At 40.8% G+C, this 18,842-nt stretch overlaps 2 protein-coding genes across 5 annotated transcripts in view; one reads left to right on the top strand and one right to left on the bottom strand.

Moving 5' to 3' along the window:
- Nucleotides 1–1,292: 1,292 nt before the first annotated feature.
- Nucleotides 1,293–18,842, bottom strand: part of evlb (Enah/Vasp-like b) — a 55,421-nt gene continuing 37,871 nt past the window's right edge. For 2 of the 4 annotated variants that reach the window (XM_084432618.1, XM_084432616.1), the window contains exons 4-13: nt 11,411–11,474; nt 8,995–9,047; nt 8,022–8,281; nt 7,571–7,671; nt 7,405–7,447; nt 6,294–6,327; nt 5,389–5,449; nt 5,238–5,298; nt 5,116–5,173; nt 1,293–1,442 (exon numbers count right to left, since the gene is read on the bottom strand). In XM_084432618.1, coding sequence (XP_084288744.1) covers nt 1,405–1,442; nt 5,116–5,173; nt 5,238–5,298; nt 5,389–5,449; nt 6,294–6,327; nt 7,405–7,447; nt 7,571–7,671; nt 8,022–8,281; nt 8,995–9,047; nt 11,411–11,474 — 773 coding nt within the window. In that variant the 3' untranslated portion in view covers nt 1,293–1,404. Of the gene's footprint in view, nt 1,443–5,115; nt 5,174–5,237; nt 5,299–5,388; nt 5,450–6,293; nt 6,328–7,400; nt 7,448–7,570; nt 7,672–8,021; nt 8,282–8,994; nt 9,048–11,410; nt 11,475–18,842 lie in introns of all 4 variants that reach the window. The other 2 variants (XM_084432619.1, XM_084432617.1) reach the window with 1 other exon arrangement.
- On the top strand, nt 13,818–16,171 carry LOC311305118 (zona pellucida sperm-binding protein 4-like). The gene is made up of 8 exons (XM_084432615.1): nt 13,818–14,673; nt 14,751–14,938; nt 15,012–15,109; nt 15,181–15,338; nt 15,415–15,607; nt 15,677–15,824; nt 15,910–15,982; nt 16,061–16,171. Exons 1-8 carry the CDS (start codon nt 13,851–13,853, stop codon nt 16,135–16,137), a joined length of 1,758 nt encoding a protein of 585 aa, XP_084288741.1. The 5' UTR covers nt 13,818–13,850; the 3' UTR covers nt 16,138–16,171.

Here is an 18,842-nt window from a genome sequence, read left to right as displayed (position 1 = left end):
CGGCTGAGATCCGACAAAAACTCTCATTCGGTGATTAAATACATATTTTTATGGCAAAAAAAAGATTAAAAAAAAACGTTTAAAAAAATGTACTGAGAGGTAACGAGAAATTATGAATCTTTTAACAAAAGCAAAGGAAAAAAAATAAGAGCAATAAAAAATACTAAAAGTGATGTGCAATTATTATTATCATCATTTTTATTATTATTATTCATTCCTACGTCTACTGTACACTACCAGTCAAAAGTTCTGGATCGTGAGATTTCTAATGTTTTTAAAAGAGTCTCTTCTGCTCACAAAGGCTGTGTTTATTTGATTAAAAATACATAAAAAACTGTAATATTGTGAAATATTATTCCACTGTAAATCAGCTGTTGTCTGTGTGAATATATAGTAAAGTGTAATTTATTCCTGTGATCAAAGCTGAATGTTCAGCATCATTACTCCAGTCTTCAGTGTCACATGATCCTTCACAAATCACTCTAATATGAGGATTTGATGATCAAGAAACATTTATGATTATTATCAGTGTTGAAAACAATATTTACATTTTTATTTCAGGATTCTTTGATGAACAGCATTTATCTGAAATAGAAGCTTTTGTAACATTAAAAGTTTGGGGTCAGTAAGAATGTTTTGGGGGGGAGGGGGTAAATAAAAGAAATCAATACTTTTATTCATCAAGGATGAATTAAATTGATAAAAAGTGTCAGTAAAGACATTTATAATGTTACAAAAGATTATATTTCCGATAAATGCTGTTCTTTTGAACTTTCTATTCATCGAATCCTGTAAAAAAAAAAAAAACTTTTCAACACTGATAATAATCATAAATGTTTCTTGATCATCAGATCATCATATTAGAGTGATTTGTGAAGGATCATGTGACACTGAAGACTGGAGTAATGATGCTGAACATTCAGCTTTGATCACAGGAATAAATTACACTTTACTGTATATTCACATAGACAACAGCTGATTTACAGTAGAATAATATTTCACAATATTACAGCTTTATAATGTATTTTTAATCAAATAAAAACAGCCTTGGTGAGCAGAAGAGACTTCTTTTAAAAACATTAAACATTTTTGAACGGCAGTGTACATGAAAACACTACTACTACAGTTATAATAATAAAAAAATAATAATAATGCAGAGAAAATGAACAGAACAACACCTCATAAAAACACTTGTGTAGTTTCTTCAGTTTCTGCCAGAGAACAGTAAGGTCAGTGCAAGTGTCCTTCGCCGCGTTAGAGCCGCGTTAGCATTAGCGTCTGTGGGCTTTAATACGGCGTAACCTTCTCCTCTTCTTCTTCTTCTTCTTCCTCTTCTTCTTCTTCTTCCTCTTCTTCTTCCTCTTCCTCGGCTACAGTGGGTTTGGCTCTCGGGAAACATGGACATTATGTCGTGCTGATTCTACTGAGTTCATGTCTAATGGCTGGAAAACAAGAGCAAACGCCGTCAGTTTCCCATCGATACGCTCAGGGTTTGAAATGAACACCCGCCAAATGCGGGTAAAAATCAACTGTGGCGGAAAACGCTGTCAAATCACTAGCCAATTTGGCGTTACTTATGTTTACTCACTTTGCTGGTGAAGTTCTTGTAAGTCAAATCTGCGCAGATTTAGCGCAAATACTCAACTCGCGAGTCGTCATGATATATTAAATACAGCGTATCGCGCAGATTTAGCGCAAATACTCAACTCGTGAGTCGTCATGATATATTAAATACAGCGTATCGCGCAGATTTAGCGCAAATACTCAACTCGCGAGTCGTCATGATATATTAAATACAGCGTATCGCGCAGATTTAGCGCAAATACTCAACTAGCGAGTCGTCATGATATATTAAATACAGCGTATCGCGCAGATTTAGCGCAAATACTCAACTCGTGAGTCGTCATGATATATTAAATACAGCGTATCGCGCAGATTTAGCGCAAATACTCAACTCGCGAGTCGTCATGATATATTAAATACAGCGTATCGCGCAGATTTAGCACAAATACTCAACTCGCGAGTAGTCATGATATATTAAATACAGCGTATTGCGCAGATTTAGCGCAAATACTCAACTCGCGAGTCGTCATGATATATTAAATACAGAGTATCGCGCAGATTTAGCGCAAATACTCAACTCGTGAGTCGTCATGATATATTAAATACAGCGTATCGCGCAGATTTAGCGCAAATACTCAACTAGCGAGTCGTCATGATATATTAAATACAGCGTATCGCGCAGATTTAGCGCAAATACTCAACTCGTGAGTCGTCATGATATATTAAATACAGCGTATCGCGCAGATTTAGCGCAAATACTCAACTCGCGAGTCGTCATGATATATTAAATACAGCGTATCGCGCAGATTTAGCGCAAATACTCAACTAGCGAGTCGTCATGATATATTAAATACAGCGTATCGCGCAGATTTAGCGCAAATACTCAACTAGTGAGTCGTCATGATATATTAAATACAGCGTATCGCGCAGATTTAGCGCAAATACTCAACTCGCGAGTCGTCATGATATATTAAATACAGCGTATCGCGCAGATTTAGCGCAAATACTCAACTAGCGAGTCGTCATGATATATTAAATACAGCGTATCGCGCAGATTTAGCGCAAATACTCAACTCGCGAGTCGTCATGATATATTAAATACAGCGTATCGCGCAGATTTAGCGCAAATACTCAACTCGCGAGTCGTCATGATATATTAAATACAGCGTATCGCGCAGATTTAGCGCAAATACTCAACTAGCGAGTCGTCATGATATATTAAATACAGCGTATCGCGCAGATTTAGCGCAAATACTCAACTCGCGAGTCGTCATGATATATTAAATACAGCGTATCGCGCAGATTTAGCGCAAATACTCAACTCGCGAGTCGTCATGATATATTAAATACAGCGTATCGCGCAGATTTAGCGCAAATACTCAACTCGCGAGTCGTCATGATATATTAAATACAGCGTATCGCGCAGATTTAGCGCAAATACTCAACTCGCGAGTCGTCATGATATATTAAATACAGCGTATCGAGCAGATTTAGCGCAAATACTGAACTCGTGAGTCGTCATGATATATTAAATACAGCGTATCGCGCAGATTTAGCGCAAATACTCAACTAGCGAGTCGTCATGATATATTAAATACAGCGTATCGCGCAGATTTAGCGCAAATACTGAACTCGTGAGTCTTCATGATATATTAAATACAGCGTATCGCGCAGATTTAGCGCAAATACTCAACTCACGAGTCGTCATGATATATTAAATACAGCGTATTGCGCAGATTTTGCGCAAATACTCAACTCGCGAGTCGTCATGATATATTAAATACAGCGTATCGCGCAGATTTAGCGCAAATACTCAACTAGCGAGTCGTCATGATATATTAAATACAGCGTATCGCGCAGATTTAGCGCAAATACTCAACTAGTGAGTCGTCATGATATATTAAATACAGCGTATCGCGTAGATTTAGCGCAAATACTCAACTCGCGAGTCGTCATGATATATTAAATACAGCGTATCGCGCAGATTTAGCGCAAATACTCAACTCGCGAGTCGTCATGATATATTAAATACAGCGTATCGCGCAGATTTAACGCAAATACTCAACTCGCGAGTCGTCATGATATATTAAATACAGCGTATCGCGCAGATTTAGCGCAAATACTCAACTCGCGAGTCGTCATGATATATTAAATACAGCGTATCGCGCAGATTTAGCGCAAATACTGAACTCGTGAGTCGTCATGATATATTAAATACAGCGTATCGCGCAGATTTAGCGCAAATACTCAACTAGCGAGTCGTCATGATATATTAAATACAGCGTATCGCGCAGATTTAGCGCAAATACTGAACTCGTGAGTCTTCATGATATATTAAATACAGCGTATCGCGCAGATTTAGCGCAAATACTCAACTCACGAGTCGTCATGATATATTAAATACAGCGTATTGCGCAGATTTAGCGCAAATACTCAACTCGCGAGTCGTCATGATATATTAAATACAGCGTATCGCGCAGATTTAGCGCAAATACTCAACTCGCGAGTCGTCATGATATATTAAATACAGTGTATCGCGCAGATTTAGCGCAAATACTCAACTCGCGAGTCGTCATGATATATTAAATACAGTGTATCGCGCAGATTTAACGCAAATACTCAACTCGCGAGTCGTCATGATATATTAAATACAGCGTATTGCGCAGATTTAGCGCAAATACTCAACTCGCGAGTCGTCATGATATATTAAATACAGCGTATCGCGCAGATTTAGCGCAAATACTCAACTCGCGAGTCGTCATGATATATTAAATACAGTGTATCGCGCAGATTTAGCGCAAATACTCAACTCGCGAGTCGTCATGATATATTAAATACAGCGTATCGCGCAGATTTAGCGCAAATACTCAACTCGCGAGTCGTCATGATATATTAAATACAGCGTATCGCGCAGATTTAGCGCAAATACTCAACTCGCGAGTCGTCATGATATATTAAATACAGCGTATCGCGCAGATTTAGCGCAAATACTCAACTCGCGAGTCGTCATGATATATTAAATACAGCGTATCGCGCAGATTTAGCGCAAATACTCAACTCACGAGTCGTCATGATATATTAAATACAGCGTATCGCGCAGATTTAGCGCAAATACTCAACTCGCGAGTCGTCATGATATATTAAATACAGCGTATCGCGCAGATTTAGCGCAAATACTCAACTTGTGAGTCTTCATGATATATTAAATACAGCGTATCGCGCAGAATCTGCTCATATCTGGCTAACTTGAACACATACGTCACTACGCTACAAATGACGCCACGCTTGTTTATTTGCTTTCTAGCAATAGCGAAGATTAAAAATCATTTGGTTATTCATTGTTATTTTCCAACATCCTACATTTTTTTAATGTTTCCTGTATTGATCTGTCCACCTAAACACATGTTTGGTGAAAAGGATGAAAGAGGGAGGATGACAGGATTTAGTTTGAATAAGAAATGAATGTATGAAATCCAAATTTGATAATATATAAAAAGTTAATTTCAAACCCTGGATACGCCACATAAACACACAGGAACTCAGTCCACGTACCATCAATGATCTCATCCTTCACCTTGTGCAGTTCCCGAACGACTTCCTCCAGGATCTCCTGTGGACGAGAACACGAGTGAGTACGAGCGCAGAGAAGCGCATCACGAACGCTCGATCTGTACCTGTTTCATCCTGTCGAAGTCTAAGGCGTCGGAGTCTCCGATGCTTCCCACGGGACGAACCCTGCGGATGCAAACGCGTCACATGATCCCAGCGTGTACAGTGTGTGTTACGGTTAGCAGTGTGTGTTCCTGTGAACGCTCCTGCTCTCACCTGGACACCAGCGACGATCGCTCGGCTGAGTTCGCTCGGTCCCACGGCTTCTTCACTCCATCTGCGCGCGCGCACACACACACACACACACACAGAGAGTGAAGTTTGGCAGATTATTGCTGAAGTGCTCTAAGCGATGCTGGGTGACGTCACTTCTTGTATTGTCAAACAAAACTGAGGCTAGCTCGACCCTCCCTCCTCCTCATCCCGTCCCCTCCCCTGATGTCAGTTCAGGACTTCGCGTGTTCCTTCTCCTTTTCCCTCTTCTTTGCTATTTGTTCATCGGAACGTCTCTTTGGTCGTGTGTCGGCCATATCAACATTCAAGAGAATATAACTGTAAGGTTAGTCGTTGTGGTTGTTAGGACATCTCTCCTCTAGCTAACTCCCCTCTTCATGTGCACGTGCACTAACCCCCCCATCCCCACCCCCACCCCCCTCTTGTCTGTGATTGGCTGGAACACTGTTTGTTATGTTTCGTGGTCCAGGCTGGGCCAGTTTGTGTTGCACTTCTCCAGTGTGTTCAGGGGACGGGCAGCCAGCGGATCGTGACGAGATGTTTGCTGGTGTGACAAAAAATGTTTCGGCCTAAAAAACGCGTGACATCGCTTAGAGCACCTTCAAGTGAAAGTAAAAAAAAGTGCACTTGAAAAAAGTTGTGTAAAACACAAAAAAATACAATTTTACATTTTTATATAAATACATATTTTCTTAAACATGTTTTACTCTAAAACTGTGTAAAAATCAAATCCATAAATCTAAACAAGTTGTGGTTGATATCTCCAAAAATGATCTTTCAGTGCGATGTTGTATGTCTGTAAGTGCAGATATGGGACACGGGGCGCTGTTAAAGGAGAGATCTGCAGTGTAAATGTGGGATATGATGATGTCGTGTGTGTGGTTTACCTGAAGCGTTCTGCCCACGAGAGTTCAGGTCGTCCTGCAAGACATCAGAATCATTCAAGGCAATAACACTGACATCACAACCCCGTCAAGTGCAATATTAATATTAATACTTCAATCATTCAACAACACTCAACAAACGCCTACATTTAAGATTCATGATTTGAATTGCATTTAAAAATGTCCACTCATTTCCTCAGTTTTAACATAAACAAACTGACTATCATGGTATAGTTTATTATTAGCTATTACTTTTCAATTTAAATAATCATATTTTCAAACTTGATTAGAATCAGAAAGCATCTGTTCATTGTGAAAACCATTACATTTATTCAGCTAAAAGCACGAACATCATTAAAATACGGCCAGCTGTGGACAAGCAATATTCAATCAGTTCAGATATATGAGACTGAAACATATATATACACCTATTTAAAACACATTCAGATTATGAGCACCATTATGAACTCTGACTGGTTTCATCTACTGTATGACGGATGAATACGCATGACATGAAGGTTATGAGTTTATGTTCAGACTTTGCAATTTTATAATTATTTTTTGAGCGCATGTTCACGGTTAATGATCACATGATAAGATCTTAGCAAGTGTTTTATTTAGATATAGTTTTCAATTAAAATGATTGATAAACAGTGCCCTAACCCCCACATGTACAGGTCTTTTTATTATTATATTATATTGTGTTGGCTAATTATACAAATTAAGATATAAATGCACAGAACTACTGTTGCACATTACAATTGTCATGTAAAATTAAATAAAAAAAAAGATATTTGATAATTCTAGGTCTAATACTAATATATTATTTATGTCTTAAATTCTTGAATTTTTGTAACTTCTGTCCATTTGTAGGAATGTGTAAATAAAGTACATTCCTGCACTGCACGTCAAACTCAGAGATGATCATGATTTGAGCTTTACTTTGATAAATTGTGCAGTCACTTTTATTTATTTTAACTTTGGATTTTTATTTAATTCGCTTTTTCATAGAAGTTCATAAGTCATTAATGAAGGAATCAGAAGTCTAGCGTGTGATTGTCTTTATCACTCAGATTACTAGCGCTCTGCATCATCAGGTCAGCTGTGCACTCACGGTTTGGCTGTCTCCATCCTTCTTCTCATCCGCTGCTTTCCGTCTGTCATGGGAAATAAACAGGGTGAGTGTGTGTGTGTGTATCTGATGTCTATACACACAGACACAGTGGGCGGAGCTACTCAGCAGTGACCTGTCAGTCATCCTCTGTGGTGTGTGTCCTCACCTGCGAGCGAGCAGCGCGTTCATCTCCTCCATCAGGCCTCCACTCCCGCCACTCGTCCGGTTGGCTTCGCTCTTGGCTCCGGAAGAGGAGTTGTCCTCGGGCTGAGGACACACCGGACACACTCAGGTCACTTACTGCCTTCTTTAGGGATTTCATGCAGAATGTGGGATGTGGTTTTGGAGTTCTGGTTCTGTACTCTACACTCTATAAAATTTAGGGGGGGGGGGGGGTTATTTTCTCAGTGTTAGGGTAGTTTTTGTGTAACCCAGGTCCTGGGTCAGACATTACAACCTAGGGGTTGAGTTATTTATCACGTAAAAACCTAAATAACCTTATTAAAAGAAGCATGTTTTAGAGCATTTCTTAATCTAATGGATGTTCATGCCGATGCCGATAAAGAAGCTGAGTATGATCATGTTTTGCAGTTGTTGTGAGTGAGGTTCTGACAGACCCGATTGACGCGGCGCAGTTTGGCTCCGGCGATCATGGCGGCGAGTCCTGTGGGGCCCTGACCGTCGTCCTGCGCGGCCCCGGGGCCCCCGTACCCACACACGGGCAGAGGGGGCGGGGGAGGGGGCGGAGCCCCGGCGGAGGGGGGCGGGGGCCCGGGCGGGGGGGGAGGTGGGCAGGGGCCGCCCATCAGCAGCGGAGGGGGCGTGGCGATGGGCGGAGCTACGGACAGCACCGCGGGGTGACCCTGAAACGGGGAACCTGGGGAAATAACACAGTAACGAGTAACCTGAGTTATGGAATCAGATTACTTTATCAAGTAACTAGTAAAGTAACACATTACTTTTAAAATTACAGCAAAATATCTGAGTTACTTTTTCAAATAAGTGATGCAAGTTACTTTTTATTACATTTATTGACTGACAGCTCTCCTGTCCACATGTTGAGAAACATTGTGAGTAAGTGCAGAGGCGTGTGTGTGTGTGTGTGTGTGTGTGTGTGAACATGATGGTTATTGTAGTTCTAGACTAAATGTGAGCATTTACTGATCTCACTTGCACAAAAAAGATTCAATATTCCTCAAAATGAATAAAATCAGAATAATATGCAATCCTCCAATAATTAAATGTGTTAAATAAAACAAATATTTGTATGCATTTAATCTCACTTTATTGACCAATGACCTGGCTGCTGACCTTCGAGGATTCAGTTAAACCGTAAGCAAAAATGACTTTAGATTTTTTGTGAAGTGTTAAAGATTCTCCTCCTGCATGTTATTCTTCTGTTCTCCAGAACAGTACAGGAGTGAATCTGCATTTCCGTCAGCCTTTTTATTTACATTTTGGTCTGAAACGACCTTTACATTTGCCCAAAAAGTAACGTAACTGATTACTTTTCTTAAAAAGTAACTAAGTAACGCAATTAGTTACTTTTTAAGGGAGTCACGCAATATTGTAATGCACGGGTTTTCGTACCTGAGTTGGACGATCGTCTCTCCCGCTCGATGTGCGCCTGCATTTCCATTTGCCTGCAGACACAGAAACACACTGAACCTTCCCATCATGCACTGCACACACAGTCACACACACTGCGAAACTGTCAGATTTCATGTAGGATTTTAATTATGCCATCAAGAGAAATCATGATAAACTGCATTGTGTCATATTTACACTATTGGTCAAGAGTTTGGATTAATTCAGATTTTTTAATGTTTTTGAAAGAGTCTCTTCTGCTCATCAAAGCTGCATTTATATGATCAAAATACAGTAATATTGTGAAATATTATTCCACTGTAAATCAGCTGTTGTCTATGTGAATATATAGTAAAGTGTAATTTATTCCTGTGATCAAAGCTGAATTTTCAGCATCATTACTCCAGTCTTCAGTGTCACATGATCCTTCACACATCACTCTAATATGAGGATTTGATGATCAAGAAACAGTTATGATGATTATCAGTGTTGAAAACAGTCACATTTTTCACTCACTCCCCTCATATACTGATTGACTCTCCTCTCCCTCCTCACACCTGCCTCCATTTTGTTATTTGCAATACTATAATGTTCATTTGCACTGCTGACTGTTATTACAGTAACAACTGTTTACATATGCATCTTGCACTACTACCTTGACTGGAATATGCTCAATTTGCACTGCCGACTGTTTATTTACAGTACCGACTGTTTATATATACATTGCAATATCGTACCTTAACTGTAATATGCAATTACTTTCCACTGCACTTTCACTCGGATAGCTTCTGTCCAAACTTTATTTGCACTACTTTAAATCCATTGTTATACTGCTCATTAGCCTAACTTATACATATATCTATTTGTTAAATTCTGTTTATAGTAATAGCCATCTGTATATTATGCTCACATTCTGTTTATAGTAAAAGCCATCTGTATATATATTCATAGTACATATCTATCTGTAAAATTCTGTTTATAGTAACAGCCATCTGTATATTATATTCAGTACATATCTATCTGTAAACATTCTGTTTATAGTAATAGCCATCTGTATATTATGCTCACATTCTGTTTATAGTAACAGCCATCTGTATATATATTCATAGTACATATCTATCTGTAAAATTCTGTTTATAGTAACAGCCATCTGTATATTATATTCAGTACATATCTATCTGTAAACATTCTGTTTATAGTAATAGCCATCTGTATATTATTATATTCAGTACATATCTAGCTGTAAATTCTGTTCACAGTAATAGTTATCTGTAAATTATATTCATAGGACAATCTATCTGTAAATTTTTGTTTATAATAGTATTCAACTCTATATTTATTCAGTACATATCCATGTTCTGCACTTATGGAACCACTGTATATCCTGCACTTGCTGCTATTGCACTTCTGGTTAGACCTAAACTGCATTTCGTTGCCTTGTACCTGTACTTGTGTAATGACAATAAAGTTGAATCTAATCTAATCTAATCTAATTTTTGTGGAAACTGTGTTACATTTTATTTTTCAGGATTCTTTGATGAACAGAAAGTTCATAAGAACAGCATTTATAATCGCATAATCATGTATTCATTATAACAAGAAGACATTGACTCGAGGGACCCATAATGCATCAGTAGAATGGGTCAGGAACATTTCTGATCGAATAATGAGCCTGGCAGCATCAGATATCAGATGAAGAATCGATCAGAACAGGAAGCGTATGACACAGATCTGCTCAATACACAGAGATGTGGAGCGACCCAGATGCATGATGGGACAGTAGAAGAGCTGACACAGCATCATAATAATGACCACCTCTGTCCACCAGAGGGCGCCTGTATGCGTGTGCTTCATCATATCACACTTACAGTGCCCTATAATGCTGTTTTAAAGGCTCCTACATCAGCTCTTTCCTCTCAGTGTCTGAAACACTTCCATCAAGGATTCAGTCTCTCTAAGCCCCGCCTCTCTGAGAGCTGCTCTGCTGTGATTGGTCAGATTGCAAATGCTCATTATCATATCTGAATCTCAGCTCTTGATCTCAGTGATACGAACAGTAATGATGGCGTGGGTTTTACCGTATCAATCTCAGAAAACAGCGTCTTCTCCACATGAACAACACGAACCAAACTCTCCCAGTCTCAGATACACTACAGCGTTTGAGGGCGGAGCTAAGAGACGCTGCTCAGCCAATCAAGACCACATTATGCAAATTAGTTGCAAACCTACACAGGTTCATCAGTGAGACTGAATTACTGACGACTCGTTTCAGTTCAGAATCACTTCTTTCTTTTAGGAGACAAAAACTCTGTTTATCTGTGAAACTTCTACATTCACGAACAGCTTTATTACACTCCACATGAACGGAAATATCCGTAAAGCTGTAATATACTGCAGTATATGCGAATATTCATCCTACCGTCTCTGCGCCTCGAGCTCTTCTGTGTTCGGCCCGTTCTGGAGCTGCCGCTGAACAGCTGGACCTGAAGGAGACATTCAGCAGCATCAGAAATATAACTGTGGTAACACAAGAACACACACTGTATCTGCTGATGGGGTCCGGAGAATAAACTGGATTCAGAGGGAAAACATGTGGATCCCATCGGCAGATCTGTGTCGAGGACGTTCAGCTTCAGTTCAGATCATATCGCTGAGAGTCCGACCTGGAGAACGCCAGACGAAACACATCAGGCCTGAGACAGGAGCGCTTACACCGGTAAACCACAGCTGTATCCTCATCTACACTTTCACACACACACACACACACACACACACACACACACACACACACACACACACACACACACACACACACACACACACACACACTCACTCTCTCTCTCACACACACACACACACACACACACACTCTCTCTCTCTCACACACACACACACACACACACACACTCTCTCTCTCTCTCTCACACACACACACACACACACACACACACACTCTCTCTCTCTCTCACACACACACACACACACACACACACAGGAGAACTTCACTACTGTGTTCGTCGTTATTTAAATAAACTCCTGATGTACTTACAAACTTTCCAATGCCTCGTTTTATGAGTACAGAACCTATCTGTACTACTGTAGAAGTGTGGTGCCATTCTGGGCATTATTAGTGGGGTAATTTACCAGATACATCATAGGATCCGTTAGCGCCTGCACTAAACCATCCGGCTGATCTCTCTAAATAAGCTCTAACTTTAATAATGTTCAACCAAGGGGAGAAAGGCTTCTGGGGGGTGTTTGGCTCGAGGTCGTGGAGTAAAGGACCCAACCATCATATAATGATAAAAATCCATCCAGTGCTCTTTTTTTAATCTCCTTATATGTTTTCCCCTGTCTCAATTTTTTTTTTTTGAGCTTGTCTATTTTTGCCCACTTCTAGAGGTAGTCCAACACATTCGGCCAGATTGCTTTCATAGAGTAGATGCTCATGTGGTTGAATGTGTTCAAACGGCCGCAAAACGGTGTACTCTACCGCCTACTGACCTAGTACGTAAACATTTTAAAGGGATACTTCACCTCTGGAAGATGAATCTGTATTTAAAATGGGTCATTTATGTAGTAGAAATGTGAAATTATGTTTAAATTTGGAGCCTTCTAGACTGAGAAAAGCCAGAAAATGTATTTTTGGCTCATGTGGATGAAAGACAACTCCCAGAATGCACTTGCTTTGCTGCCCTACGAGGCCACTCCCAAGCCACGCCTACCGGTAAGAGCGCAGTTAAACAACTAGGCTAGGCTACTAGTTGACTCGAAACTTAAAAGACGCTGTTTTATCGTGAGTCTCCGTGACGAGTCTGCCCGGGATTTCGAGATCGCCCAAAATGTCCGGGATTTGGCTTTTGCGTTCTACAGTCGCCGTTCATTATGTTTACTGTGGCGAGCAGGACGAGGCTGAGGACGGCGCGAGGCCGGTGGCGTGATTACTGATGAGCGACACCTGTGAGACGCACCGGTCTTGTAGGCTATCTCTCACGGAGGAGCGGGAATTTTCCTAGCAATGCTAAAACGCACATCTACCGAACACTTGTTTAGCGTTCATGTAAACACTACATTCAGATTCACCAATCGGAATGAATTCAGTTAGATTGAAACAAAAGGTGTGCATGTAAACAATGAATGGCGACTGTAGTAAGCAAAAGCTGAATCCCGGACATTTTGGACGATCTCGACGGTCGGACATGTCCGGGTAAAAGAGGATGGTAAACCCTACTACTCAGCTTTCTCCACAGAGCAAGAGCCTGTTAGCTTAGCTTCCAAAAAAAGATGGCTGACACTATTTGTACATTCTGTGAGTGAGATCCCACCCCCTATGGGCGGGTTGAAAACATGCGGAACTAGCTTAACAAAAAATACATAAATCTCTCGTCTCAGGGGGATATGAGGGAGGGAAGCACGGTAATTCCAAAATACTACAGGTTTTCTACTGATACAAAGCTTAATGCTAAATGCTGAAGTATACCTTTAAGAAGTGCACTAGCAGGTGTTATTTAAACTTTCTTAAAATACACAGGCCTGTTGCCATGAGAAAACTATGATGTGTTTCAAAGAAAAAAAACAATCCAGAATAGCTAAAACATCTAATATAAAAAAGGCTGAATTCAGAATGGCAGAAATAGTATTCTGAATTCAGCTCAATGTGGTTTTATGTATGTTCAAAAGGGAAAAATGTACTTTTAAGAAACAATAGAATCACCTAGTTGCATAAACTCCCACTCGTGCAAGTCTGGAGAATCATGACTGTTAATGAAGAGGGAGGGATTATCATTAATTAGCCAAAGTCTGTAGAGTACAAAAGGACCAAAGGGCAGCACCTCAGCAGTGTGACTAGCTGTTGAACAATGGCAGGAAGTTGGTGTGCTGTTCAGTCTCTGGCACTTTGTGTTTGGTTCTGTGCTTTCAGTCATGCTGTTCCGAAGTGGAGTGATCTGCCCCAGAATCCTCAAGCTCTGACGTTCCAGCAAACTGACCAGTGGTTTCAAAAGCCAGTTCAACAGCAATCTAGTCAATGGTTTCCTCAGCAGGTTCAAAAGCCAGTTCAACAGCATTCTAGTCAATGGTTTCCTCAGCAGGTTCAAAAGCCAGTTCAACAGCAATCTAGTCAATGGTTTCCTCAGCAGGTTCAAAAGCCAGTTCAACAGCAAGCTAGTCAACAGTTTCTTCAGGAGGTTCAACAGCAAGCTAGTCAACAGTTTCTTCAGCAGGTTCAAAAGCCAGTTCAACAGCAAGCTAGTCAACAGTTTCCTCAGCAGGTTCAAAAGCCAGTTCAACAGCAAGCTAGTCAACAGTTTCTTCAGGAGGTTCAACAGCAAGCTAGTCAACAGTTTCTTCAGCAGGTTCAAAAGCCAGTTCAACAGCAAGCTAGTCAACAGTTTCTTCAGGAGGTTCAACAGCAAGCTAGTCAACAGTTTCCTCAGCAGGTTCAAAAGCCAGTTCAACAGCAAGCTAGTCAACAGTTTCCTCAGTCAGTTCAACAGCAAGCTAGTCAACAGTTTCCTCAGCAGTTTCAGCCTAAGCAGCCAGTGGCACAGGCAGAGCCCCTTGACAAATGTACTGTAGCTGATTATGAGCAGATTCAATGTGGACCACCTGGTATCAGTGGTGCTGAGTGTGCTGCTATCAACTGCTGCTTTAATGGACAGCAGTGTTACTATGGGAAGGCAGGTAAGAGTGTAGTCAATGTGGAGGCATTCATGTTAAACTGATCCTCAGCAGTAACCTGCTCTTGTAACTCGTTCCAGTGACTGTCCAGTGTATAAGAGATGGTCAGTTTGTGGTAGTGGTGGCTAGAGATGTTACGCTGCCTCGATTGAGCCTGGATTCAGTCCGTCTCCTGGGTGGAAGTGATCCAGCTTGCAGTCCTGTGGGATCCACACCTTTCTTTGCTATATACCAGTTCCCTGTCACTGCATGTGGCACAAGCATGATGGCGAGTATCTGCTTGTGGTTTTGTTCTGCATGGCTAAGAATGGATTGGATGCCAACAATGTTACTATTTGCAGGAGGACAGTGGATATGTGGTGTATGAAAACAGAATGACCTCCTCATATGAAGTGGGTATCGGACCACTTGGTTCCATTACAAGGGACAGCCATTTTGAGTAAGTGATGTATGCTTTATCATAAATGAGAATCATTGACAAATGCTACAAGCTCACTGTTTGTTGTCCAGGCTTCTCTTCCAGTGTAGGTACTCTGGTACCTCTGTGGAAGCTCTGGTTGTGGAGGTCAACACCGTTCCTCCACCTCCACCAGTAGCTGCTCCTGGACCCCTCAGGGTGGAGCTTAGACTGGCAAATGGTCAATGTGTCACCAAAGGCTGTGCAGAAGGTAAGTGTTTGTCCCAAGTATGCCTTAAGCCTTTCTAAAGCTCCAGTTTCTAGTTAAACGCTGCATTCTTCCTCAGGGGACGAGGCGTACACGTCCTACTACAGTGATGCTGATTATCCAGTTACAAAAGTCCTGCGGGAGCCTGTGTTTGTTGAGGTGCACATTTTGGAGAGGACCGACCCCAACATTGTCCTGATGCTGGGACATTGCTGGGCGACATCAACCCCCAGTCCACTCAGTCTTCCCCAATGGGATCTTCTGGTTGATGGGTGAGTAAGGCCAGTCTTTATCCATCTAGTGTGCTGTAAGGCATTTCTGACTGCCTCTTTGCCTTTCAGATGCCCTTACCAGGATGATCGTTACCTGACCGCATTGGTTCCAGTGGCTGGATCATCTGGTCTTCAGTTCCCGACCCACTACAAGCGCTTTGTTGTGAAGATGTTCGCGTTTGTAGATCCAGCATCACTGGCTCCTCTGCAGGAAACCGTATGCTCTGCAGCCTTACCTCAACCCTTAATATTAGTGCTTTTTACAGTGAATTCTATGGCTTAACCCTTTCCCCTTCTGTTAGATCTTCATCCACTGTAGTACAGCGGTGTGCCATCCCTCCTCTGGCTCCTGTGAGCAAAGTTGCACTAGGAAAAGTGAGTGCTTGCTGTAAGTTGACTTCAGGAACTGAGAATTTATTGAAATGCCCCTCACGCTTCTACCACTTTTTACAGGAAGAGACGTGCACGTCAAGACCATCTCTAGTGGGCAAACTGTGGTGTCTAGTGGACAAGTTAACCTGGTCAAGTGAATTTTAGTCTTTTAATAAACTTCATGAAACTCAACATGTTTCTCTTTGGTATTCATTTCTGTCTGGAGTTGGATGTTTCATGACTGTTCTCAGTTTGAGTTCTAGGGCTGCACTAAACCGTAGTTGCGTTTTTGCTATAGCATTGTTTATTCTGACTAGGGTGCTTGACTTGAACTAAACAAGCCAAGCTTCTGCCCAAGCCATTTAACGGAACTACTTGCCAAGCTCCATTTGCTAACTTGGTCACCTATGCTTCTGTACAGGTCAATATTTTATTGCAGGGTGCGGACTCTCGCAATTCTGTTTTTCCAACCATTTAATTTAGTCAAAGAATAACACGTATAAAGGTAATTGACTTTCACAATTCTTTTCTGGCAATTCTGAGTTTACATTTCACAATTGAGTCATCAACTTATCTGGCAAATAAACCCTGCATATGAGTTGACTTTCTCTTGGTCAAATGAATGTGCAATAATTCTGATGAACTAAATTTCAAATGAGAATGATTATCAGTTTAACCATTATTTTGGAGCCTCCTTTTATGTGAAGGACTTTTAAATCCTTTATGCATTGATAATCCAGGTTCACTTGCATGATGTTAATGAGCTCAGTTGGCCCATGAAGAGCTGGAATGGAGAGCTTGAGCTGGCTGTCGGTCACAGAGGGCTTCGCTCTAACACCGCTCTCATGATAGTGTGCATCTCCAGACCACAGTGAACACAGTCGGGGAAGTGAGTCACAATTTCAGTCACAAACTCAATGCCAGCAGACAGGGTCAAAGCAAATTCCCTCTGTGGTATAGGCCTAGTCATTTATTCATATTAGTATACTACCACTCAAAAGTTTGGAATAAGATTGTTGTATTTATTTGATAAAAAAAAACGTGTACAATATTACAATGTAAAAAAGCTGTTTTCTATGTGAATAGTAAATATAGTAAACTTTAATTAGGGGCCAAGGCCGTATTCTTATTTTTATTCCTAACGAATGGGAGTCTATGGCAGCCCTATTAATGGAACATAGGAAAACTATGAAATTTGGCACATGAGTCTCTAGGACCAACTCTATAGCGCCACCACCAGTTCAAAATTCAATTTTGAAATGGTTATAAGTTTTGAACCTTTTGTTCTAGAAAAATGAAACTTATTACACCTGATTTCTCTCATTATGCAGATCACATGTAATATATTACATTAAGACTCTGCCCATTACAGTAGTTGCCATTTTAAAAAAGTACAGTATTCTGTTTTTTTCACTACTAAACTTTGCTCATTTTTGATGATCTTTGGACTGAGCCGCACAGAAATAACTGAACAGATTTATTGTTTTAATTCATCTTTGTTCAAAAAATGATGTCAGAAACGAGGTCGACCCAAAATAGGTTCTGAGGCTTTATCTTGGCTAAACTTTGATCAATCGAAACGAAAATTGGTACGCTTTATCAAAACCATGATCTGAGAGACCATTCCAAATTTGGGAACAGCACCACTTACAGGTCATTATTTTTAAAACTATTTATTTAACTATTTTTACTCATAACTTTTGAACAGTTTGTCAGAAAATCATAATCTTTTGTGTCTATGGATTCCTTGTGTCATGACAGGATTGGATGAACCACGTGTCCACCATTTTGAACAGTCCACCATCTTTTAAACAATTTGACATCTTCACTTAATTTGGTAGGGATCATCAAGGCTATGTCCTGAAGGTACCCGAGAAGTTAGAACACAGTGCCACCTTGTGTTCCAGAGATATAATGACGCCCAGTTCCAGGAATGCACTAATATTTTGTTGGTAGTACCAGTTTGCAACAATTATTAGTTAACACTAAGTTGTTCACACTTCGGAAAAAATAATAATTCGTCGTTACACTACATCCTTATGCATCGCTTTCTGCCAGGACTTTTACAGGCTTTTCCCAAACCCCTGAAATGACGTCGACGTCGGGGTTAGCGGTAGCATGAGCCGTCAGGCAAGTGTTATTTAAACTCCTGATGTACTTACAAACTTTCCAATGGTGCAAAGGATCCTAGGTTGATTTTACTCCGAACCATCCCTTTAACTCTACCAGTGATAGCAGAGAGCATGATGGATGAACGCATTCGGTGTGTGTGACCGACAGCGGGTCAGGAATAACAGAGAGGATGACGGTGTGTGTGTGCGTTCGGTGTGTGTGACCGACAGCGGGTCGTCGGGAATATAAACCCTCACTGCAGAAACATGCTCTCTGGCGGATCCTCTGTCATCAACATGGTAAATATTGTAACACGTCTATAACACAACGATTCCCCAAGCTCGTGTTTCAGGAAAACACTGCAACCCGACGCCATCTGACACACACACACACACAGAGCCTGATGAAACTTACCACTTTACAAAATTAACAGAATGCACAGCTGATATAAAAAACGGGATGACTAGTAATTTCCTAATTCATTCTGAAAAAACAGAGATTCTAATTATTGGACCAAAAACTTCCTCAAATTCCTGGTAATAACCCAGAATACTGTCTAACACTTGATGGCTGCTCTGTTAAGTCTTCATCGTCGGTCAGGAACCTGTGTGTGTGTGTGTGTGTGTGTGTGTGTGCTCTTTGATACCAAACTTTCATTTGAAAGTCACGTGTCTAGTATCTGTAAAACCGCATTTTTCCATCTTAAAAATATATCTAAATTACGCCATATGCTCTCATTGACAAATGCGGA

This window comes from Rutilus rutilus, assembly GCF_951802725.1.
Source record: "Rutilus rutilus genome assembly, chromosome: 15".
Classification (NCBI taxonomy): domain Eukaryota; kingdom Metazoa; phylum Chordata; class Actinopteri; order Cypriniformes; family Leuciscidae; genus Rutilus; species Rutilus rutilus.
Note: the sequence above shows the minus strand (reverse complement) of the source record. Positions and strands in the feature narration are given on the sequence as shown.